Raw genomic sequence first — 20,582 nt, 5'->3', positions numbered from 1 at the left:
AGAGCTCCTAAGCTGGTCCTTGTGCTTGGCAAGTGAACGTCTCTTCCTGCTCAGATGATTGCTCCACGTTTTTATACTGTTTTCACACATCCATGTGTAAGCAAGGGTAGATAAAAGAAACATTAAATAAGTATTTGACATTATCCAGGCTTCTGGCTGAGCCAAGCAGTAGATTATTTTCCATGTCCTCCATCTGCAAAGGTACAGGAGCAAAGAATAACCACCAGAAATAACAGGTAATGGCTGCTGCCATGGAAAGTTTTCTGACCAGAGAGAGATCCAGCTGCTGGATATTTGCCCTGCTGGTCACCCAAGAAATGGGATTTAAAAAAGTAAACAGGTTATGATCTTTACTTCAACCAAAATCTCTGTGAAGGTAAAACCTGAAGGCAAATACTGAATACAAGAGGAAGGTGGATTTTTTTTAAGCTACTGCATGGTATTTTTTACTGTCTTAATATAATTTATGAACTGACTGCACATGATCATACAGAAGCATCTTGCATGATTCAAGTGCTAACATTTGTACAAAATCAAAGATGCTTGCTGTCTTGCAATTTACAAAAAGCTGTGGAAAAAAACAGTCAAAAAAACATGCTATAATATTTTTAAATCATTAATTGGTTACAGATTTTACTTTAAAATACAGATTTCAAGTGAAGGAAACATCAAATAAGCAAAAATAAGTGTAAGACTAAAGCTTGCATCTTTTAAACTCACATTTCAGAAGGGCTTAATTTAAACCAAGACCTTAAAATCTGTCAAGCTTACCTCAACAAATCTAATTATGTCACAGAGAAGTGTTGTGCAATGTTCTGTCAACACCAGATATTCTCCACATCAGTCCTGGAGACTGGAAGCAAAAAGAACTGATAAAACAGTAATCCTGTACTGTGTGTATGTATTCTTACAGTAAATCACAATAGAAAGTGGAACAAATTCCAAAAATTATAGTAAAAGTTACTTTGGTTCTTAACATTCCACACAAAATGTAATTTCTGTTTAAGCATAAATATAATGAAAAATATTCATATTGGTATGAAGCTATTTAATCTCTTAAAAGATCCCATGGAAAGTAAAACCCTTGAATCAGCAGCACAGTTTAATTTTGGTATTAAAAATCAAGAAAATTCTCATCAGCTGGAAATTTCCCTGTGTTATTTGTTCACACCCACACTTTAGGGATGCACCTGCTGGACTTGCTAAAATGTCAGTAGCTCACACTTTAATGAACTCCTCAGTGAAATCCTCGTGTCAGGACCTGGCCACCCCGACATTTCTTCACATGGCTGCAGTTCTTCTGCCTTCCAACACCCAAGGGATGCCCTTCAGCTGCTGGTGTAGTCAGGGCTCCTCTGGCAAGGTGGGGTCAGCCCAGCTCTGTTTGAACATCACAGCAGCTGCCCAGCTGTCCCCAGATGGCAGGGACAGCACAATCTTTTCCTCCCTGAGTGTTTGCTCAGAATTGTTCATCTACAAACTAGGTGGGAAAAACTATAGTTTACACCCAGGTCCTGCCATACAGACAAATTTCTTTCCTCTGGTTTCTGTTACCAGTTCTTAGGCACTGGATCTTTAATTTTTTAATTATATGTTTCCTGGGGTTTGGCTACCTTGGAACAACTTATACAGAGGTATAAGTTTTTTTTTTATACTTTTAAACAGAGATAAATACTTTCCAGCTTATTTTCACACAATGCCCCAATGCTTTGAAAGTCAGATTGCATTACAACTAAGCAGTTACATTGCCTCTGAACATGCAACAGGCACCAGCTCTCCTCACAGTTTTGAAGTGTAGGGATAAGACATGCAAACAATTGAAGTTCACATGTCAGTGGCTTCCCCACATGAAACCTTGCACCCCTGTGAGTGCAGAACCCAGAGAGAGGATGCCAAACAAGCTGGTCTGTGCTCTGAAATCCTCTGTGGGACATAGGCCATCAGACCCGCTGTGTGGCTTTTGATTTAGTGTAAAAGTAAGTTCAATTTCCACAGATCAAAAAATGTATCAGAATGCAGTCAAGCAAGTCTGCCAGCTTCCTTACAACACTCCAAATTTTGCATACAATTCAGTGTTCAACCCATGTTTACTGAAACAATAAATTGTAATACAATGGCAGTAGTGACTGAAACTAAATGGAACACTCAGGCTGAACCTTCATTCAGCAAAGGCAAGGCAAGATCCACGGTAACACACTCCTTGAAGTCCTCTAGCCCAACTGTTGCAAGATGTGGAATATGTAAAAATTTTCTTAAGAAAGAATATCCTTTGGTGTTTTGATCTTTATCTACTTTCAAGACTAACCAGCAAGAGGGGAGATTTAAGTCATGAAACAGGGAGCATCCAACAAGCTCTAGGTGATGTCCACGTGTTCTACCAAAAATTATTCGTGGGTGGAATTGTCTTGTTACGGTTTAGGGCTGGACAGGCTTCAATGTTCTCCGAGCCAGGGGAGGTTAACAAAGCTTGGGAAGGAGGAGGCACCGCTGTGGACAAAGTGGGTGCCCCATAGTGCCCACAAGAAATGCAGAATTTAGGGGCTACAGGGACATCTGGCAGAGCTCCCAAGGTAAGGAAGAAACAAATGAAGGTAACTCAGTAATTGTGCTGAAATCGGCTCCCACTGGGTAACAGGGAATTGCGGCAGGGGCAGATCCCGACCGACTCTCAGAGCACCGGCCACACAGGAGAGAGACGGAGCCCGGCGTTAATGAGCACAGAGGTGAGAGGACCATTAACCAGCAGAAGACAGAATACCCATTAGTATTACAAGAACTGTGTAACTTGCAGCCAACGAACAGCAATCCCTTTGTTTGCTAAAATGTAGAAATAGGAAAAAGTTCTGATAGTGGGAGCGCTTGATCTGTGGATTATCTGTGGATGAAGCACCCAGGGTTGTGCAACTCTGAAACGGGCACTCGATGTCTCTCTCACTGTCGGCTCGCTGCGCGCCGGGCGCCCAGCCCGGATCTGCGGGCAGCGGTGACAGCGCTGCCCGGCGCGGCGGGCAGGAGGCGGGCGGGCAGCGGGCGAGGGAGCAGCCGCGCCCGGAGCCGCTGAGGGCCGCGGCGAAAGGGAAGCCTCTTCCCAAGGGAAGCCTCTTCCCAGGCGCCACTTCCGCCGCCCGCCGTGCCCGCGATCGCTTCCAGGTCGGGATCCGGCTTCCGGCGGGACGCGGGCCGCGGCCGGGCCCCGCTCGCTGCCCGCCGCGCTCTGAGGGGCCGCGGCGGCCCGGCCGCGAGGGGGCAGCGCGCGGGGGCCGCGGCCGGGGCCGGGCCGCGCTCGGGCCCCGCCGGCCCCGCGGAAGATGTGGGCGCACGTCTGGGGGTTCCTGTACAGCAGCTACTTTCGGTTCTGGCTCAAGTGGGTCCTGCGGCTGCTGACGGGCAAGTGCGAGCTGCAGCGCCTCCTGGGCGGCGCGGAGGCGGGCGCGCGAAGGACGCTGAGCGTAGGTAATGGAGGGGCCGGGGCCGGGGCCGCGGGAGCGCCTCGGAAGCGGCGGGTGCGGCAGCAGTGACGGCATCGTTTAGCCTGGGAAAGACCTCCGTGATCATCGATTCCGGCCATTAACCCGGCACTGCCGAACGAACCCGGCGTTAAACCGTGTCTCCCAGTGCCGCATGCACCCGTGCTTTAAATCTCTCCGGGAATGGTGGTGACTGAACCACTGCCCCGGGCAGCCTGTTCAGTGCTCGACAACCCTGTCGGTGCTGGCATTTGCCCTCATATCCAACCTGAACCTCCCCTGGCACACCCGAGGACGTTCCCTGTCCTCCTGTCAGCCGGGAGAAGGGATCGGCCCCCTCCTGCCCACAGGCTCCTTGGCAGGGGTTGTGGGGAGCGATCCAGCCCCCTGAGCCGCCTGCTTGCACACCGGTGCCTGGCGTGCAGCCCCAGAACTGTATTGTCACCCTTCCTGCCAGCCCAGCCGGCCTGTGAGAACTCTAAATCAGTGCCAGCACCGGCTTCCTTGTCTCCTTGCTGAGGGAATTCCAGTGCCATCAAAAAGCGAATCAGAAATCATACTTCACTAGAGTCCTCCCATCACTTTGGGTATATGTTTTTACCTTCCTTTACTAAAAAAATTGACATTGTATAGACATAAATGGATTTTCTTGGAGGTGAGGAAGAGTGATTTAACTTACAGTTCTGCTTGATGCAGAATTTTGATCAAAAATAGCAATTGAAGAAACTGCTGAACATTTTTGTGGTTTTACAGTAAACTGCGGAAGTGACCGTGCTTCCTTACTCTTCAGTAATAAACACGAAACAGGAAGATATCAATTGACATATTTCTCTCCTGACACCTCTTCAAATTTGTCTTTGTTTTGTACATGTAATTGATGCTTTAAAAAATCCAAATCTACTTTCAGCATTGTACTGAAGAGTTAGAAAAAAAAATCTGTGTAAATTAAGACATTCTGTTACCTGATAAACTGTTCATTTTAAGGTTGATTAATTTTTTATAATATGTATAAAAGGGATGCAGAATTTTATAATGGTTACATACTGCAAGAACACTTACTGACAATTATTTAAACCAGTTCAATTTAACAGTGACATCTACTTTTTTCCATATTGCAGAACATTCACTGGAATCATCAAAAAATAAGGTAAGAGATAGCAGAGATGAAAGTGTAATAAAACCTTTTTTCAGAGACAGATCCCAGAAAAATAACACATGCATTCACTTTTTGAGAGGGGCAAACTGAAGATGAGTAAAGGACAGAGAGAAGAGAACTTGGAATTTTGTGTTCTGTGTGCTGGGTTTATTTAAGGTTTCTCAACAATAATCCCATGGCCCTTCCAACATTTGTTTCAGTGAAATCTCAGCTTTCTTAGCTACCTGTCTTCTAATTCAGAAACGTTTTCTTGGCTGCACTTGTTTCAGTTGGATTAAGAAAACATAATTCAGCAGTGAAAGCAAACAAGAACCTAGAGCAAGCAACTCTCCAGCTTTGTATTTATTCTTTGTGCAACTCCTATGTAACATTGTTGTTTACAGCCTGACAAAGTACAAATCACACTCTCATGTAATTATTGCAGATCTTTTAGATGCAGTTTGAGGCAGTGCATTGTAAGCAATTGCCTTGAACTGACCCTTCTCCTCTTGGAGCAAATAATACACACAACAGATACAGAGAGGCTGAGCAGTAATAATAAAGTAGTAATTTATTAGACTTGATTATTATAACGAAGTCTTCATTCCTCATGAAGTCCTCTGCTGTGCTAACTGCCCAGGTTTTAAGAAATGCCGTGCACGTTGAAGAAGCTGAGGTGGAGAAGTGTGTCAGAGATGTAATGAAAGAAAAGAAGATTGGACAGAAGGACACAAGGTGTGTTTGGAGACCTTTCTCTGTTCTCACTTGTTTCCATGTTCTTCAGCTGCTTAACCTGGTGCCATGTTTATATTCAACACAAGTATTCAGAATGAAATCTGCAAGTGAAGTGTGATTATGTTCTCATCAGTTCTAGAAAACAAATTGCCAAGTTTAATTCACGTGGGTTTGGCATTACTGTCTGTCTGCTTTGCAAGTCCCTTCTGTTACTCCGTGTTTCTAACTAGGATGATCACTGCATAAGTTGAGTACAAGAACTGTATAATTCCTTAGATATATTTGAGAGAATATAGTGATGTCTGATTAATGTTTGCCTTCATCTGCATAAGTAATTAGTGAGTGACAGGGAATGATCAAAATTTCTTCTTTTTTTTGTTTTTTTGCATGTAAGACAAAAAGTTTGGGGGTGAAGGTACAGTGGTCAGGATGATCTATGGAGTTGATTTTAGCTCTTTTCTTTTGCCTTTTTTTTTCTTTTGTTTTCTTCCCCATAATTGAAGGCAATAGTGTCTGACTGCAGCACTGGAATAAGCTAGAGATGTTTAAAGTATGTAAGTGCACTTAACTACAGTATGCTGTAGCTTGTAAAGATGCACATAAAGGCTGTAGTTTGTAAAGGTACACACAAAGCACTTCCTAATTCTGGTGTTTACATAAGAAAGGTCTTATTTTGTAATTCAAGCTAGAATTTATGGCTGAGTAGGCCTATTTAAATCTCCTCTATGGTGTTTTGTCATTGTTTCAGGTTTAAGACAAACTTGCAAATATCCTTGCTACAGATATCAGGTTATAAAAAATTGTATTTGGATGTGGAGAACCTAAGGAAGGTCCCATATGATTCAGAGAATGAAGAACACGAGGAACAGTTAATTGAGGTGAAATCATTTTTAAAATACATGTCCTGTTTGTTTGGTTTTTTCCCCCCTCTAAGTCCAACACCTTGAAAGAACTTATTGGTAGCATTCTTACCAGCTGGCCTGTTTAAAGCTCTTTTCTACTCACAAACTGCAAAGCAGAACTGCAAACTGCAGAAATGACACATTGAAATAAAACCTCAGAGAAAAAAACTAGAGTTACATGCAGTGGAGTTATTTTGTGTGAAATCAGACACAACAATGTATATGTAGAAAAATTAGTTTGTGATGCATCACTGAAGAATCACTACTAAAAAGATTTGTAACCTTATGCACACGTCTAACTTTGTAAACCACTAATTACTAAATAAAAAAGACACTAATTTTTTCTTATTACTGCATCCCAGTCAATATCAAGGAATGTAGTTTGGTGCTGGAAGATAAAACTTCATAATTATCTCAGCTTGCTATAGAAGCCCCAGCACTGACATGTTAAATGAGTATTCATTGAGAATTTATATTTCAGTTTATAGCTGTCCTATTACAAAATAATGCATGAGGTCATTTCTGTAGTGAAGCAAGCCTTGTTTCTTTGGTATTCACACAGCATCTTTGTCTGTGAAGGGAAAATACCCCACTTAATCTTAAATGCAATAAGTTCCATGACTGCTGAAGTGAGCCATTGTAGCAGAGCCCAGATTGCACCAAGGGAACAAAGCAGCTTGCAGACTGTGCCCTGCTCAGTGCCTGGAGAATGGTTTCAGGCTGCAGCAGCACAGCAAGGGCTCTGCATTCTTCCCTGGGAACACTTGGGCAGCCTGACATGGCAGTGTGTTTGTGCAGCTCTGGAACTTGCTGATGCCCCACGAGAACCTGAGGGCCAGAATCAGCAAACAGTGGTGCGACATCGGCTTCCAGGGCGAGGATCCTAAAACAGACTTCAGAGGAATGGGGCTGCTGGGCTTGGTCAATCTGCTGTAAGTCAAAGAAGGATTTCTTTCTCTTGGTAACTCATTTTCAGCATCTGTCTTTTCTCTCGTTAATGCTATTTCCAGTAAAAACTGAGCAGAGGCAAATAGAAAGCATCATGTTCAACATCTCTAGGGGCTGCACACTGTAAACATGTGATGGGCTTGGGTAAGGTAAGAAACGAGGGAAGGGACAGAAATCTGCCCAAGACACCTCGTTTTGTTGTTGCCTTATGATAGAGTCGGTAGGTTGTATCTAACTTGTCAAAAGCTTTAAAAATTCCTGCTGTAATGAACAATAGACAAGTTTACAAATCTTTGCTAAGCTGTAATGAAAAATAGACAAGTTTACAAATCTTTGCTAAGCTAACTTCTTGGACTAGGTTGAACTTCATATTTGATGTTCAGATCACAATGATTTTTTTTTTACAGTATTAGTTCACGCTGAATATAGTTTATTTTGCTGCCTTTTCCGTGGTTTTCATTTTGTGCCATTTTCCAATTCAAAGCTGATTTTCACCTTTAGCTTAAAGGTACAGATTTTAATGTTGACAGGAGCACAGTATATTTTTTTTCAAAGAATTTAAAATGATATTTTACACCTCCAGGTATTTCAGTAAGCATTACACCAATGAAGCTCGTCAGATCCTTTCTCGGTCAAACCACCCAAAGCTGGGGTAAGTCAGTCCAGAATTTTTTCTGGCTGCTTCTATGTAAGAACTTAAGTGAAGACTGTTAAACATGTGTCCAGAAGGTAAAGAGGAAAATACATGTGGGCTTTTTCCATAAAAGAATGAAAAAAAGGGTCAAAATAGAAAGGTGTGAGAAACCAAACACAGAAAGCAATTTCTAGCTGGGAACTAAGTGCAGCTTTCTTTTTTTCCCCAGAACAGATTTGTTGGGGCAAAAATGTTGCAAAATATCATCTTTATTTAACATAGTAAATGCCTTTAACGTTGTAGTTAGTTTTATTTATAGTGGACTTCGATTAGATTTAGAAATTCATACTTGTTTTTCACCTTCTTACTGATCCTGTGTTGGGATAGTTTAGATTACCTCTTAAGGTCCTTTTTTTCCCTCTAGGCTTCTGCTGTGTAATAAGTGTTTACAAACAGGTGGCTTGTTTGTTTAAATTTGTTTTCAAAAACTTGGCATATTTAAGCATTTAGCTGTTTTTACAGAGAAATATGCTCTCAAACCAGTCAGATATAATAATCTGATCTGTCTAGCTCCTTGTTAACTGTCTCGGTCCCTCTGCGAGCCTCTCAGGAACCCTGGGCCAGTCCTGAGTTGGCAGACACCGGGGGGCAGCCCCGACACGGCCGAGAGCGGGGAGACACTGTCTGTGCCCCGAGGGTGCTGAGGGCACCTGGGCTGGGGGGAGACACTCTCTGTGTGTGCCCCGAGGGTGCTGAGGGCACCTGGGCTGGGGGGAGACACTCTCTGTGTGTGCCCCGAGGGTGCTGAGGGCACCTGGGCTGGGGGGAGACACTCTCTGTGTGTGCCCCGAGGGTACTGAGGGCACCTGGGCTGGGGGGAGACACTCTCTGTGTGTGCCCCCAGGGTACTGATCACTCGACGACTTGGACCGAAATTCTGCATGGAGGGGATGGGAGGCTGAGTGATTGACAGAGAGGCAGGGTGGGGGTTTGGGGATGATCTCATCCCAGGAGAGGGATAACACTGGTAAAGGGAGGGGGATACAGTTTGTGATAAACCATTTGGGAAAAATATGGGGATACAAAACAAAGCTACGTCAAAGTATTACAAAATATAAAAACACACTACAACAGGACTGAACTCCAGAGGTAGGAACCAGTTCTTTGTTATTTCATTGTCTGAAACTTTTTCCTTGGAGCGTGTTTGGGGAATGATGGGAGATAGACCTTTTAACCTTTCTGCTTTTGTCTCTTTCTATGGTGCATCATATCCATCCCTTCCATAGCTGAACCAGTGGGTCTGGACTTTCTGACAGGAATTCAACAGAAAGCTTTTTCAATCTTTTGTCCCCCTAGAAGCAGCCCAAGGTTTTGGGGCAATCTGTCTCAAAACAATTCTGTCAAATTTCCTTTTAGTTCTCGATGCTGCTCAGGGCCATCAGACTGACACAAAACCCCCTCAGTCATGTCCCCAGCCCCGGTGGAACGGCTGAGCTCTCTGAACTCCAGCCTTGCACTGTCCCACCGTAATTACATTGCAATTGTAGATAGAATTGTGGCAGGTTCTGGGCCACTGGCTCTGAATCCTCCTGAATCCTCAGGGCTGACCACGGCATTTGTCTGTACTTTCCTGTCCCTGGGGCTGATCACTCCGTGCTTGCCAAGGGACGGAACGCTCGCTCTGCACAGCTCCTTGGAGCTGAGGGTGCCTGCCCACACTGAGAGATGGGTGAGTGAGCGACCCTGTAATGTTCAGGTTGCTTCGGCTGATCTCGCGTTGGTTCGGCTTATCTAGTTCGGTCGGGCTTATCTAGTTCGGTCGGGCTTATCTAGTTCGGTTGGGCTGAACGCGGTTCCGTCGCGTTCCGTTCAGTTCACCTCAGCTAAGGTCGGATGGATTCGGCAAATCGCGGCCAGAGTCGGCCGTTCGGGTAGGCTCGGCTGTTGTCGGCCAGACTCGGCTATTGTCGACTCGATTCGGCCACGCTCGGGTGTTGTCGGCTCCACTCGGCCACACTCGGCTGTTGTCGGCTCCACTCGGCTGTTGTCGGCTCCACTCGGCTGTTGCCGGCTCCACTCGGCCACACTCGGCTGTTGTCGACTCGATTCGGCCACACTCGGCTGTTGCCGGCTCCACTCGGCTGTTGTCGGCTCCACTCGGCCACACTCGGCTATTGTCGGCTCCACTCGGCCACACTCGGCTCTTCGGCCCTGCCTGACTCTGCTCCGCGCTGCAATGGCGGCCGCTGGCAGGGCCCCGCTCCCCGGCCTGAGCCCCGGGAGGGGACAGAGCGCCGGGACAGCCGCCTCAGCCCGGGTCACCCTGTCCCTGCCCGCCCCCGCGTCCCCCGGAGCGCGCCCTGCAGCGCAGAACGCGGCCTTTGGGCCAGGAGCGGGGACAATGCCCTCGGCTCGGCAGCAGCGCCGGGAGGCAGCGGGCGGTGCCCTCAGGTGAGCGGCCGGAGGGGAGGGAGCTGGGCCGGGGGCACCGGGGCCGGGGGCACCCACAGGGGGCCGGGGCTGCTTTGGGCGCTGCTGCGTGGGACCCGCTGCGGGTGGCACGGCTCTGTCCCGGGCCTTGCGGCTCTCTGGGATCGTGTGCCGTGGAATAAAGCTGGGGCTCGTCCCAGCTGCGGGAACAGCGTTTTATTGGGTGAGAAACAGAGTTCACTCTCTCGAATTTTTACACGTTTGTTAAGGGATAAAAGGCAGCGCTGGGGTGCTTGGCTGTTTGCCAGGAGCACCCGGTTCCCTTAAACCGTGTTCTCTAGATTCTGTTCCATTGCAGTGGTGTGTGCATATTCATTAGAGTTTATACATATTCAAAGAGTCCTTTTCAGTTTAGATGTTCTTTTGCTTGGTTGGAATCTTCGTGCCATCTTGTGGATTACACCAATATACTTTATTTCTTCCTGTGGTGCCATCCTGTTTTATTTTCACTCCCTCGTTATTTGATAACGAGATAACGAGGGTCAGTAAATTTTTCCTTTTTTTTTCAGTGCTCTGGTTTCTGTTTCTGTTATCTTGTGTTTCAGATAAGATTGTCCCCAGCTGTGGGAAATCACCTCATTATCTGACACCATTTTCTGAGTTCCTTACATGTAACAGCATTTGAACATTTCACAGTCTCTATGATGCTGCAGTCTAAACTAGTGTCTGTTACAGTGCTGTTTATGAAAGCTGTGCAGTGCATACACGAACTGACAGATTATCCTTGATCCAGAGCAGTAGTTACAGACTGTCCCCTCTCGGGAGTTTTGTGGTCAATAACACCGTGCCAGAGCTCAGACATGAATGGCAAGGGCAATACCTGCATTTGTTATGTTTCATTCTGAGCTGGGCTGAGCTCTGTTTGCCGGGAAGCAGCGGGATGGGTGTCCCTGTGCCCACCCCCCTGGGTCCCAGAGAGAAGCTGCTCCTGTGGCTGCAGCTGAGGGGCACTGGGAAACCTGAACGGTCCTGATGGAAACCGATGCCAAACCGGGTTTGGTTGGGTTTGGGACTTGCCATTTTCCCCTGATCCGTGGGTTTTGCCTTAGGAAGCAGGAACTGGGCACCAGGACATTTTGTTAGCCTAGAAGGGACGAGTTTGTTTGTATTTATTTCCTGAGGCACCTGGATCGATTTGGGTCTCAGTTGGCACCCGAGAGCCTCCTCTGTGTCCTGGGCGGGGTGGTGGCTACCAAAGGGGTAAAAGCTGGAGCAGGAGGGTGGGTGGAGAGGAGAGCAGTGGCTCTGTGGGGATTTGCATCTGGAAAGGGCCCTCAGTTTCCTGGCGGGAGTCCTGGAATCAGAGCTGAGAGTCGCTGAGCAGTGAGGATCGTGCAGCTGCAGTGCCGAGAGTGCAGAGGCTGCAGTGGGCGTTGTCTGCTCGCTCTCCTGATGTCCCATCTCTCATGCTGGGCTGGCACCCAGGCACCTGCAGGGCTGCACACCCTCAGGGCAGGGGTGGTTTGTAAATGTTTTAAATGCTGCAGCAGCTCCCTCAGGCTGGATGAGTGTGAGGATATCCAGCTCTGCCTTAGGGCTTGGAGCACGGCAAGGGTGCAGGGCTCACGGTCAGTCTTGTTTAAACACTTGTAATAGCAAAATATTTTAAAGCAGAGACTGTGAGGCAATAACAAAGGCGAGTCTGTGGCAAGGATAGGTCCGAGCTGTCTTTATTAAAGATCCACACTGCTGGATGTTGTGTCAGAGCCCTCTGGGGACAGAAGGTGTCCCCAAAGCTTCATGAAGCCCTTGTTTCCTGCTGGCAGGGCAGGGTGTGAGCCCAGCCTCGGGGGCTGTGTGGCTCCTCCTGCCTGGAGCAGGGACAGCCCGCGGGGCTGAGCCCCAGAGGTTCAGTTGCTGGAGCAGGTGGGGATCTCTTTGTGCCTGGGAATTGTCGCTGCTGCGTTCCTGGCCCAGCTGCAGGGTTCCCTCAGAGCCCGTGCCCTGCAGCAGCACTGGGAGCTCCTGGGCTGGGCAGGGAGCAGCTCTGGCCTGGGGCTCTCAGGCCCATCAGTGCCCATGGAAACCCAGCGTTTGTTCTGCTGCCATCAGCCTCTCTGCTGTGCCAGCCTCGCTGCCAGGGCACAGAGCTGTGGGAAGGCTCCATCCCATCTGTGCCAAGCGCTGCCAGCGCTTCCAGCAGCGCTGCTGGGGCACCAAGGGCTGCCTTTGGAGCCTGGCTGGCACAGAGGGTGACACACTCTGCCCTGCAGCGCCCAGCTGCATCCCACAGCTGCACAGTTCAGCCAGCAGGGAGCAGAGTCAGCTCTGGGCCCAAACCAGGTTTTGTCCCCCAGAGAGCCACTGAGCTTCCTGAGGCAGCACACAGATGTGCCCTGGCCTTTGGGGCTGATGGTGAGGGCTGCCAGGGGATTGTGATAAGGCTGAGCTGGAGCTTTCTTAGAAAAGCCATCAGCTGTAAGGAGAATCTCTGGCAAACAGGTGGCTGGGGCACTGGCTGGGAGCAGGTCCTGGCCTTTTCTCTTCTTTGCTTTAACCTGTTCTTAAGAGGAGCCCAAAACTGCAAAATGGAAAGGAAGGGGGCTGTGGGGGTGAAAGTTGCTTTGCATTTTTTGAAGTGTTGCTGTGGATTTTGGTGTGTCAAGTGGCACTACCAAAACAGCATTGGAATAACCAAACTTCAGGACTCTGCGCTTAATTCCTTGAATGTGTTTGTGTGGGTGCAGGAAATGCCAAATCCCAAAGCAATTCCATGTCTGTAACTTCAAGTGCAACATCTTTAAAAGCAAGTGCTCAGTGTGGGCTTTCCATGTGGGTGCAAATGGCCCAAGGCCTTTCTTGTGTCCCAAAAGCAAAAAGCCTTTCCCTGGGAGGTTTTGGAGGGGATTCTCTTTGGGATTTCTTGTGGTGCAGCATCCCGGGTGTCCCTTCCTTTGTGCAAAGTCCAGTGGGAAAGGATGGAATGGCTGCCACGTGGGCTCTGGGATAAAAATGGTTCTGTTCAAATGAGGCAGAGAATGCAAGATGAAAAATGAGCATCCTTTCATTGTCTGAAATAGTCAGGAATAAAAGTGCTGGCAAAGGACACGTTTGTGTTTGAATTGGTGTCACCTCTCATGGGTAAAACCCCATAGTGAGCCAGCAGAGCAGAGCTATGAGAGCTGGGATCCTTGGACTTCCACAGTGGACTTAATTTTCTTTTCTCCTCTCTTTCAGGGCAGGAAAAATCATCCAACTCCTCCCATCTTTGCCCGAAGCTTTGGTGTTGGAGCAGCCAAAGGCAAGAGGCTTCAGCAGCAGGGCTCTGCGCTGGAGGGCTCTGGTCCTGCCCACGCTGTGGGGTGAGTCAGAGGGACACAGGGCTCCCCTTTTCCTCTCTGCTGGCATGAGCTGCCATGGCAATGCCATTGCTGCCAGCCCAGCCCCAGCTGTGCCTGCTGGAGAAGGGCAGAGGTGCAGAGGCAGTGCCAGAGTTCCCTGGGGATGCTGGAGCTGTGGTGCTGGCTGTGCCCTAGGGCAGCTTGGGCACTGTCTGTGCAGCCCAGGGCTGCTCTGGGCCTTCCTTCGGGAGCTCTCAGTGCATGCCCAGCTCTGCCAGGGCTGGCAGCCGCTGCAGGGCTGGCTGACAGCCTCTGCTGGGGCTGGGGGCAGGCACGGCCCTGGCACAGGGGCAGGGGCAGGGCTGGCAGCATTTGGGAGCCATGGGAGCAGAGTGAGGGGTGGTGCTGGGCACAGGGGTCAGCCTGTGCTGGTGTCAGCACAGCCCTGCAGGGCCCTGGCATCTGGGAGCAGCTCCAGCTCTCCTGGGGCCCAGGGATGGGCTCTGAGGGACTGGCTTTGCCTGTGCCTTTCCAGGGCACAGGAACAAGGGCAATGTGGTGCCAGAGCTGGGGCCCAGCAGGCTGTATTTCCCTCTGGGAAAGCAGAACACACTCTGGGCTGAGCTGAGTTTCCTGCAAGGGCTCAGAATCCAGGGAAAAGGGAGTTCAGGAATTGCATCTGCTGCTGGGAACATTGCCTTAGGCTTGCTCAGTTTGTGTCTGTGAGCAGTGGGCTCTGGGCTGGAGAGGGGCTGTTGGCAGCAAAAGATGGAGTCAATGCTCTGCAGGGATGTGCAGGGAAGGACTGAGTGGGAGGGAAGGGCAGTGTTTAGAAATGAGATCAGCATTTCTCCCAGAATTGGGGTGCAGCAGTGATGGGGGTGGTTGGCTTTGCTCTGGGCCTTGTTATTCCTTGTGCAATTTGCAAATTCTGCTGCATGAGTTACTGTCCAGTATCTTTCTAACAAAAACTGACAGAAATTGAGGTTTAGGAGTAGAACTGAGGTCCATTCACTGCACAATCTTGCCAAGGCTGGAGGACTGGGATGATGGCTGCTCTCAGCAAAGGTCACTTCTCAATGCTGTGTCAGATTTGCCTCAGTGCTGGGCAGGAAAGGTGAGGGTTTGGATCAGGAATTGTGCAAACAAGGCCTGGGTGTGGTTGATTTGTTTTGTTTTTCAGTGAGCCAGGGCTGGCACAGGGAATGGTGCAGGTGCTGCTCTGGCACCAGAGCTGCTGCCCTTTGGAGCCATGTTAAAGGTGTGACCATAGAACACTTTGGGGGCTGTTTTCAGCACTCTGGGTTTCAGAGCTGCTGTCCCCAGCCCATTGCCAGCCCTGGGACATCTGCTCTGGTTCCAGGCTGTCCTTGCTGGAGCAGCCTGGTCCCTGCCGTGCCCAAGCCCTGAGACACAGAGGGAGCCCTGTGCCCAGGGGCCTTTGGCACCTTGTCAGGAACGTGGCAGCAGCCCCGGGAGCAGGCTGGAGGTGAGAACTGGGTGTTGGGAACTGAGGAGTGCTCATCTGGGCTGGGGGGAAGGGGCAGGAGTTTCCATGCCCCTGGAGCTTTCCTGCTGGCATGGGGCAGCACAGGGAGCAGAATTCATTGTGCCCCTGCCACGGGCAGTGCTGGCCTGGGTGTCTGTGCTGTGCCACCAGAGCGTGGCACTTTGCTGCTGTCACTGCCACTGCCAGCCCAGCTGGGGGCTGTGCCCTCCTGCCAGCCCCAGCCAGGAGCTCCAGGGGTGCCTCTGTGCCCTGCTGGGAGCGTTTGCTGGGAATGTGCCCCATCCCTGGGAGCGTCCCTTTGTCCCTGGGCTGCCAGCCAGAGCTTTGGGCTGCTCAGGCTCAGGCTGGGATTGCCAAAGGCACCGAGAGGGAGCAGCACAGGGAGGGGGCTCAGAGAGGGGCTGGCAGAGCCCAGCTGGCAGGCTGGGCTGGCTGCTGCAGGTGGGGCTGTGTGCACTGCAGGCAGGGAATGTCCCCTTCCCTCAGCAGCCCTGCAGCTCCCAAGGGCTCCCAGAGCAGGATTTTATTCCTTGCCTCCCTTTGTGGAGATTGATTCTCCACATTGCCATGAGCAATTCTTGGATTTCTCTAGGAGCAAACCTCCCAGCAGAGCCAGATTGCAGTGGAGGCCAGAGCTGTGTTTGGAGCAGGGAGTGCTGAGAGCTGCGTCTGCCTGTGCTGCCCCAGCCTGAGCACAGGCACAGGGAACAGCCTGGGCAAAGGGATTGGGGCAGTGGCTGATGCCCAGGGAGAAGAGCACAAACCCACAGCCATTCAGCCTGACAGTCCCCTCCACCCAGAGCTCAGCACACATCCTCACAGGGAAGCCCAGCAGCTGAAGGGAAAAAAACCCACAGAAGCAAAAGGTGAGTTATTTTGCTGTAAAGTTATTTCAAGTTGTTATTAAAGCCCAACCAACATTTGCTCTTGCTTTTGGTTGGGTGAATAACAAGCAGTGGGCACAGGTGATGCCATTCATGTGGCTGAAAACCTGGTGTGATCTAGAGGGGATCCAAGAACTGTTTGTGTAGGGCAATGGAATGTGAGGGGATGTCAGGGGCAGTGAGGTGGCATTTTGGAGGGAATTGCTGAGGTCATTGAAGGGAGACCAGCAGACAATTTCCCTGGGAAATCCGAGGCCCCTCGGGCCCACAGCCAGGACTCTCCAGGGCTGAGGGGGCAGCACTGGAGACTCCCTGTGTCCTCCTTCCTTGGCAGCAGCCAGCAGGGAAGGGAGAAGAGGATCCCTGTGGGATGAGAGTGCAGAGAGCGAGCAGAGGAGCAGCCTCGGGCTGGAGAAAGGCCAAGGGACCAACACGGTGGCACCAGGGCACCTGTGAGGAACAGAATGGACACTTGGAGGCCACATGGAGGTGAGGAGTGCATGGTTTGGGCAAAATGTCAGCGACTCTCCAGAGAGATAAGGAGGGGATATTTAGGAGGGAAAAGCTGAGGTGATGAGTTCACCCAGCCTGGCACAAGGTGTGTTTGCACAGGCTGGGGCCAGAGGTGGAGGTCAACCCAAAGCCAGCCCTGCTCAGCCTCTCAATCCCAGGATAAGTTGTACAGGCTGCCCACTGAGGGATTAAAAATACATAAAAATGAAACCAAGAGCATTAATGAGATTCCTGGGAATCCCATTAACTTGTTGGCAGAGCTCCTGACACAGTTTGGAGCTTTGATGACAAGAATGCATTTCTTTATTTGGATTATTCACTGTGTGGGATATGGGGTTTGTTTGGATTTTAAAGCCCTCATGGTGGCCCTGACACTGCTCAGGAGCTGGTAGAGAAGCAGAGTCAGAGCTCCTGGCCGGCACAGGGTGTTTTCCCCCATAGTGGATTGTGGAGCAATTGTCTGGGACCTGGATTGTCCCTCTGGGTGATGCCACTTGCTGTGGTTTGTATCATTCCATCCATTTAATTCCCAAAACCTCCCAGCCCAGGGGTTTGAGCTGACAGGGCAGGACAAAGATTGTTCTCTGTGTGGTGCCCAGATTTGGGGTTCCCTGTCAGCTGTGCCAGTTCTGATGAGTTATACCCATAGCCCCAAATTCCCTGCTCCATTCCCGCTGCAGTAACCTCCCAGTGCCCCATGGAGTGTGGGCATTCCCATGCAGAGCTGCTGCCTTGGACAGCAGCTGTGTCAGGAGCCAGCAGAGCTTCCAAGGAAGCTCAGCAGCACAGGGACAAGGCCAGGGTTCTATTCCATAGAAGTGGCTGTTGAGAACCCTCAGCCCAATGGTGTCCCTGGGCTCACTGGCCAGAGCTGCCTGGAATGGAGCCCATTTCACCCCCCTGAGCTCCAGGATGGAGAACATCCAGTGGATGGTTTAGAGCAGGGGAAGGCAGTGGCCAGATGTGCTCCCAGCCTGAGCTGAGGCAGCCCCTGTGCCCAGGGGGGGACATCTCTCCCTGCAGAAGCTCAGCTCCTTTCAGAGCCTCAGCAGGGGCCTCTACAAATTCTTTTCTCTCAGGAAAGGGATGCACAGCTTTGTCTTCAGCACCCCTCCAGTGGGACCTACCTGGGAAAGCTTTCCATCACTTCTGCACTTCCAGCTGGATCCCTGGAAAACTCCAAACTCCATCCCACTGATTTTCAGGTACCTCTGAGGGCTGCTGCCTGGGATTGAACATCTGTGGGGGAAGATGGCCTTGGCTTTGATGCTGCTGATGGCCGATGGCCTCAGGCTGGGGAGGAGGGAAGGGATTTGGGGTGCTGGGCCACAGCTGGCAGCTGTGTGGGAGCTCTGAGCCAGGAGTTGCTGCATGAGCCCCTCTGCAAAGGGCCCGTGCCTCCATTCCCAGCAATGCCAGCTGCTCCTTGGGGTCCTGCTGGGCTGCTGGTGTGGCTTTGTCCGGGCTGAAGCATTTCCAGGGGCCTGCTCAGAGCAGCCCCTGGCCCAGGAGCCACGGTGCAGGCACAGCTCCTCCCCTGCAGATGCCAAAGACACGAGGTGCTGCTGCCTTTCAGGAGCTCCTGGCCTCCTCCCGCCCTGCGCTCCCAGCCAGCTGGGACACAGCCAGGGAACACCAAGGAGCATGGCTGGCAGCCAGCAGGAGACACCGAGGCCCCTGGGCCAGAAAAACAGCCCTGGCCTCAGCAGCCAGCATCGTTTGGAGCTGGCAGCACTCACCTGCAGGCAACGCCCCCCGGCACTCTCCAGAAGAGCTTTGGCCACGGAGCAAGGTAACCCTCAGGGCTTGTCTTGTTCACTTCTTCCTGGGGAAACAAAGGGACATTGTGGGAGCACATTTACAGCTGCTGGGGAAATCCTGGCAAGGGCAGAACAATCAGGGCTATGGGGAAGAGTTTGGTGCTGCCATGTTGAGTGCCAGCCAGTTCTGCCCCACAGCCATTGCAGGGGCTGCTGTGTAAAGCAGCATTAACAGAAGGGAAGGAGCTGCATTTGTAGAGGAGTTCTCTTAGTGGCAGCAGTCATTGCCATCCCACACAGGGCCTTTGGAACAGCCCTGGGATTGGCCCAGATATTTGGAGCAGGGTGCTGAGAAGGCCAAAATTCTGGGTTTGATGCGCAGCTGGGCCGGTCACTTCTCAGCATTTGACTTGATGATTCTCACGGCTCTGGAAATAAAGAACAAATAGCTGCCACTGGTTTTTTAACCCATGGGGTTTTTCCTAGCGTTTCTCTGGGGCTCCAGTCGCACCCCAGGCACAACGGGAGCGGGAGCAGCAACGCCTCGGCCCCAGCGGCCGTCGCAGAGCGGCTGCTCCTGGCTGGGAAGCTGCAGCCCCCAGCAGGGGCTGCGGGCACGGAGCAGGGGCTGCGGGCGCTGTGGCTCGTAGGGGAGCGCGGCGCTCGTGGCGTTACCGGGCCGGGGGCTGCGGGGCGGCGCCGTGTCCGCCAGGGGGCGCCCCGCGGGGCGGGCGGCGGCGCTGAGCGAGCGGCGATGCCCATGGGGTCCCGGGGCCGGTACGGGCGGTCTCGGTGTCCTTCCCGCTGCCAGCCGCGATCCAGAGGCTGCTCCCAGGAAGCGTCGTTCTCCTGGCGAGCACGGCCGCGACACAGCACCGGCTCCCTGCTGCCGCAGCCGGAGCGTGCCTGGAGCCCCGGCGGGACCCAGCCCCGCGCTGGCCGCAGCCGGAGCGGCAGTGCCTGTCCCGGAGTGGCTTTTCCCCAGCGCGGCGGTGGTGGTCCCGATCCCAGCCCCAATCCCACCTCGATCCTCCGGTCCCGGCACCCATACCCTGCTCGCTGAGGAAGAAACGGCTCAGCCCAGCTCCCACAAGAAATACCGACAGTACCAGGATGCGAATACCACGGCCTAGATCCCGATCCCGACCCCACCCGAGCGCCTTGGATCCCGCGCAGCACTAGCAGCAGCTCCCGATCCGGATCTCCGCGCAGCGCTCCGACCGACGCTCCCGCTGCCTCCCGAGATGAGCATCCCCCGCAGAAAACGGGACAGGCGCCGATCGGCCGGGATTTATGGGCGGGCGGGGGGCGGGGCCCCGGGGGCGGGGCCGGCACAGGTGCGAGGGGCGGGGCCTGCACAGGTGTGAGGGACCCCAGTGCGGCTGCGCGGGGCGGGGCCTTGGGGGATTTAAGGCGCGGGGAGGGCACGGCGGAGCCATTTGCTCCTGGGCGTTGGGTGAGGGAGGTTGCTGCCGGCCGGGGCCCTATATCTCTTTTTCTCTGCGTTTCTTTTCTCCTGCGTTTCTGTTGTGTTGTATTTCTGTGTACTTCTCCTTTCTACCCTCCCTTCCACCCCTCCCCCACCCCCTACACCCTCCCACCCCCAAACCCCCCCCCTCCCTCTCCCCCCTAGCCCTCCCCTCCCTCCCCCCCGCGGCCGCCCTTCTCTTACTCTCTACCCTACCTACCTTACCCTACTTTTCCATCCTCTGCCTTCCCTCCCCAGCCAGACTCCCCCCTGACCCCGCTCCCAGCTCCCCCTTCCCCCCCACCGGTCGCTCCCCACCCGCCCTCAATCCTGCTCCTTCCTCTACCCTGCCTTCCCCCCAGCCCCGTCCCCTGCTGTCCTGCACACCCCGATCTCTCCCCACCTTCTCCTCCGTTCCCCTGTTCTCGTTTTCCATTCCCTACTCTTTTCCTTTCTCTCGCCGCCGCGGGGCTCGGGGTGCCGGGCAATAATAAAGCCCTGAGGGCCGGAGCCCGGCGCCCCCGGCCTCGCTGGGGTCCCCACACGGGGCCGGAGCCGCTCTGCGGGTCCCCCCATTGCAGTCGAACACACCGCCCGACACCGCCGGGGCTCCGGCTTTCCCAACATCACACTGGGGGGGTCCTGGGGCGGGGGGCCCGAGTTACAGGGGCCCCCTCATTAGGAGGGGGTCCCAGGGGGGAGGGGGGTTTAGGAGGGGCCCCCTCATTAGGAGGGGGTCCCAGGGGGGAGGGGGGTTAGGAGGGGCCCCCTCCGGAGGAGGGGGTCCCTGGGGGGGGTCGGGGAGGGCCCCCTCCGGAGGAGGGGGTCCAGGGGAGGGGGCGGGGCCTGGGGGGG

The 20,582-nt window shown here is 52.2% G+C and overlaps 1 protein-coding gene across 11 annotated transcripts; it reads left to right on the top strand.

Moving 5' to 3' along the window:
• Positions 1-3,271: 3,271 nt before the first annotated feature.
• On the top strand, positions 3,272-18,726 carry ELMOD2 (ELMO domain containing 2). Of its 11 annotated transcripts, none has more exons than XR_010783636.1 (11): positions 3,272-3,453; positions 4,586-4,614; positions 5,243-5,337; positions 6,086-6,215; positions 7,038-7,171; positions 7,771-7,839; positions 13,489-13,613; positions 14,776-14,853; positions 14,956-15,081; positions 15,695-15,968; positions 16,324-16,433. XR_010783636.1 is itself a non-coding variant. In XM_066549451.1 (9 exons), exons 1-8 carry the CDS (start codon positions 3,309-3,311, stop codon positions 17,695-17,697), a joined length of 846 nt encoding a protein of 281 aa, XP_066405548.1. In that variant the 5' UTR covers positions 3,272-3,308; the 3' UTR covers positions 17,698-17,704; positions 18,560-18,726. The 11 variants fall into 11 exon arrangements, 6 of the variants coding, with proteins under 6 accessions (XP_066405548.1, XP_066405546.1, XP_066405545.1 ...); XR_010783635.1 differs by having other exon boundaries at positions 16,321-16,432; XR_010783639.1 differs by lacking the exon at positions 14,776-14,853 and having other exon boundaries at positions 16,321-16,432.
• Positions 18,727-20,582: the final 1,856 nt, after the last annotated feature.

This window comes from Molothrus aeneus, chromosome 4, assembly GCF_037042795.1.
Source record: "Molothrus aeneus isolate 106 chromosome 4, BPBGC_Maene_1.0, whole genome shotgun sequence".
Classification (NCBI taxonomy): domain Eukaryota; kingdom Metazoa; phylum Chordata; class Aves; order Passeriformes; family Icteridae; genus Molothrus; species Molothrus aeneus.
This window is presented reverse-complemented; position numbering and strand designations above follow the sequence as displayed.

Excerpts from the sequence above, each read along its gene's own strand:
- ELMOD2 (XM_066549445.1), top strand. The coding sequence starts at position 3,309 with ATGTGGGCGCACGTCTGGGGGTTCCTGTACAGCAGCTACTTTCGGTTC. Across the intron at positions 3,454-4,585 it reads GCGAAGGACGCTGAGCGTAG|AACATTCACTGGAATCATCA; the intron begins GTAATGGAGGGG and ends TCCATATTGCAG. Across the intron at positions 7,172-7,770 it reads CTGGGCTTGGTCAATCTGCT|GTATTTCAGTAAGCATTACA; the intron begins GTAAGTCAAAGA and ends TTACACCTCCAG.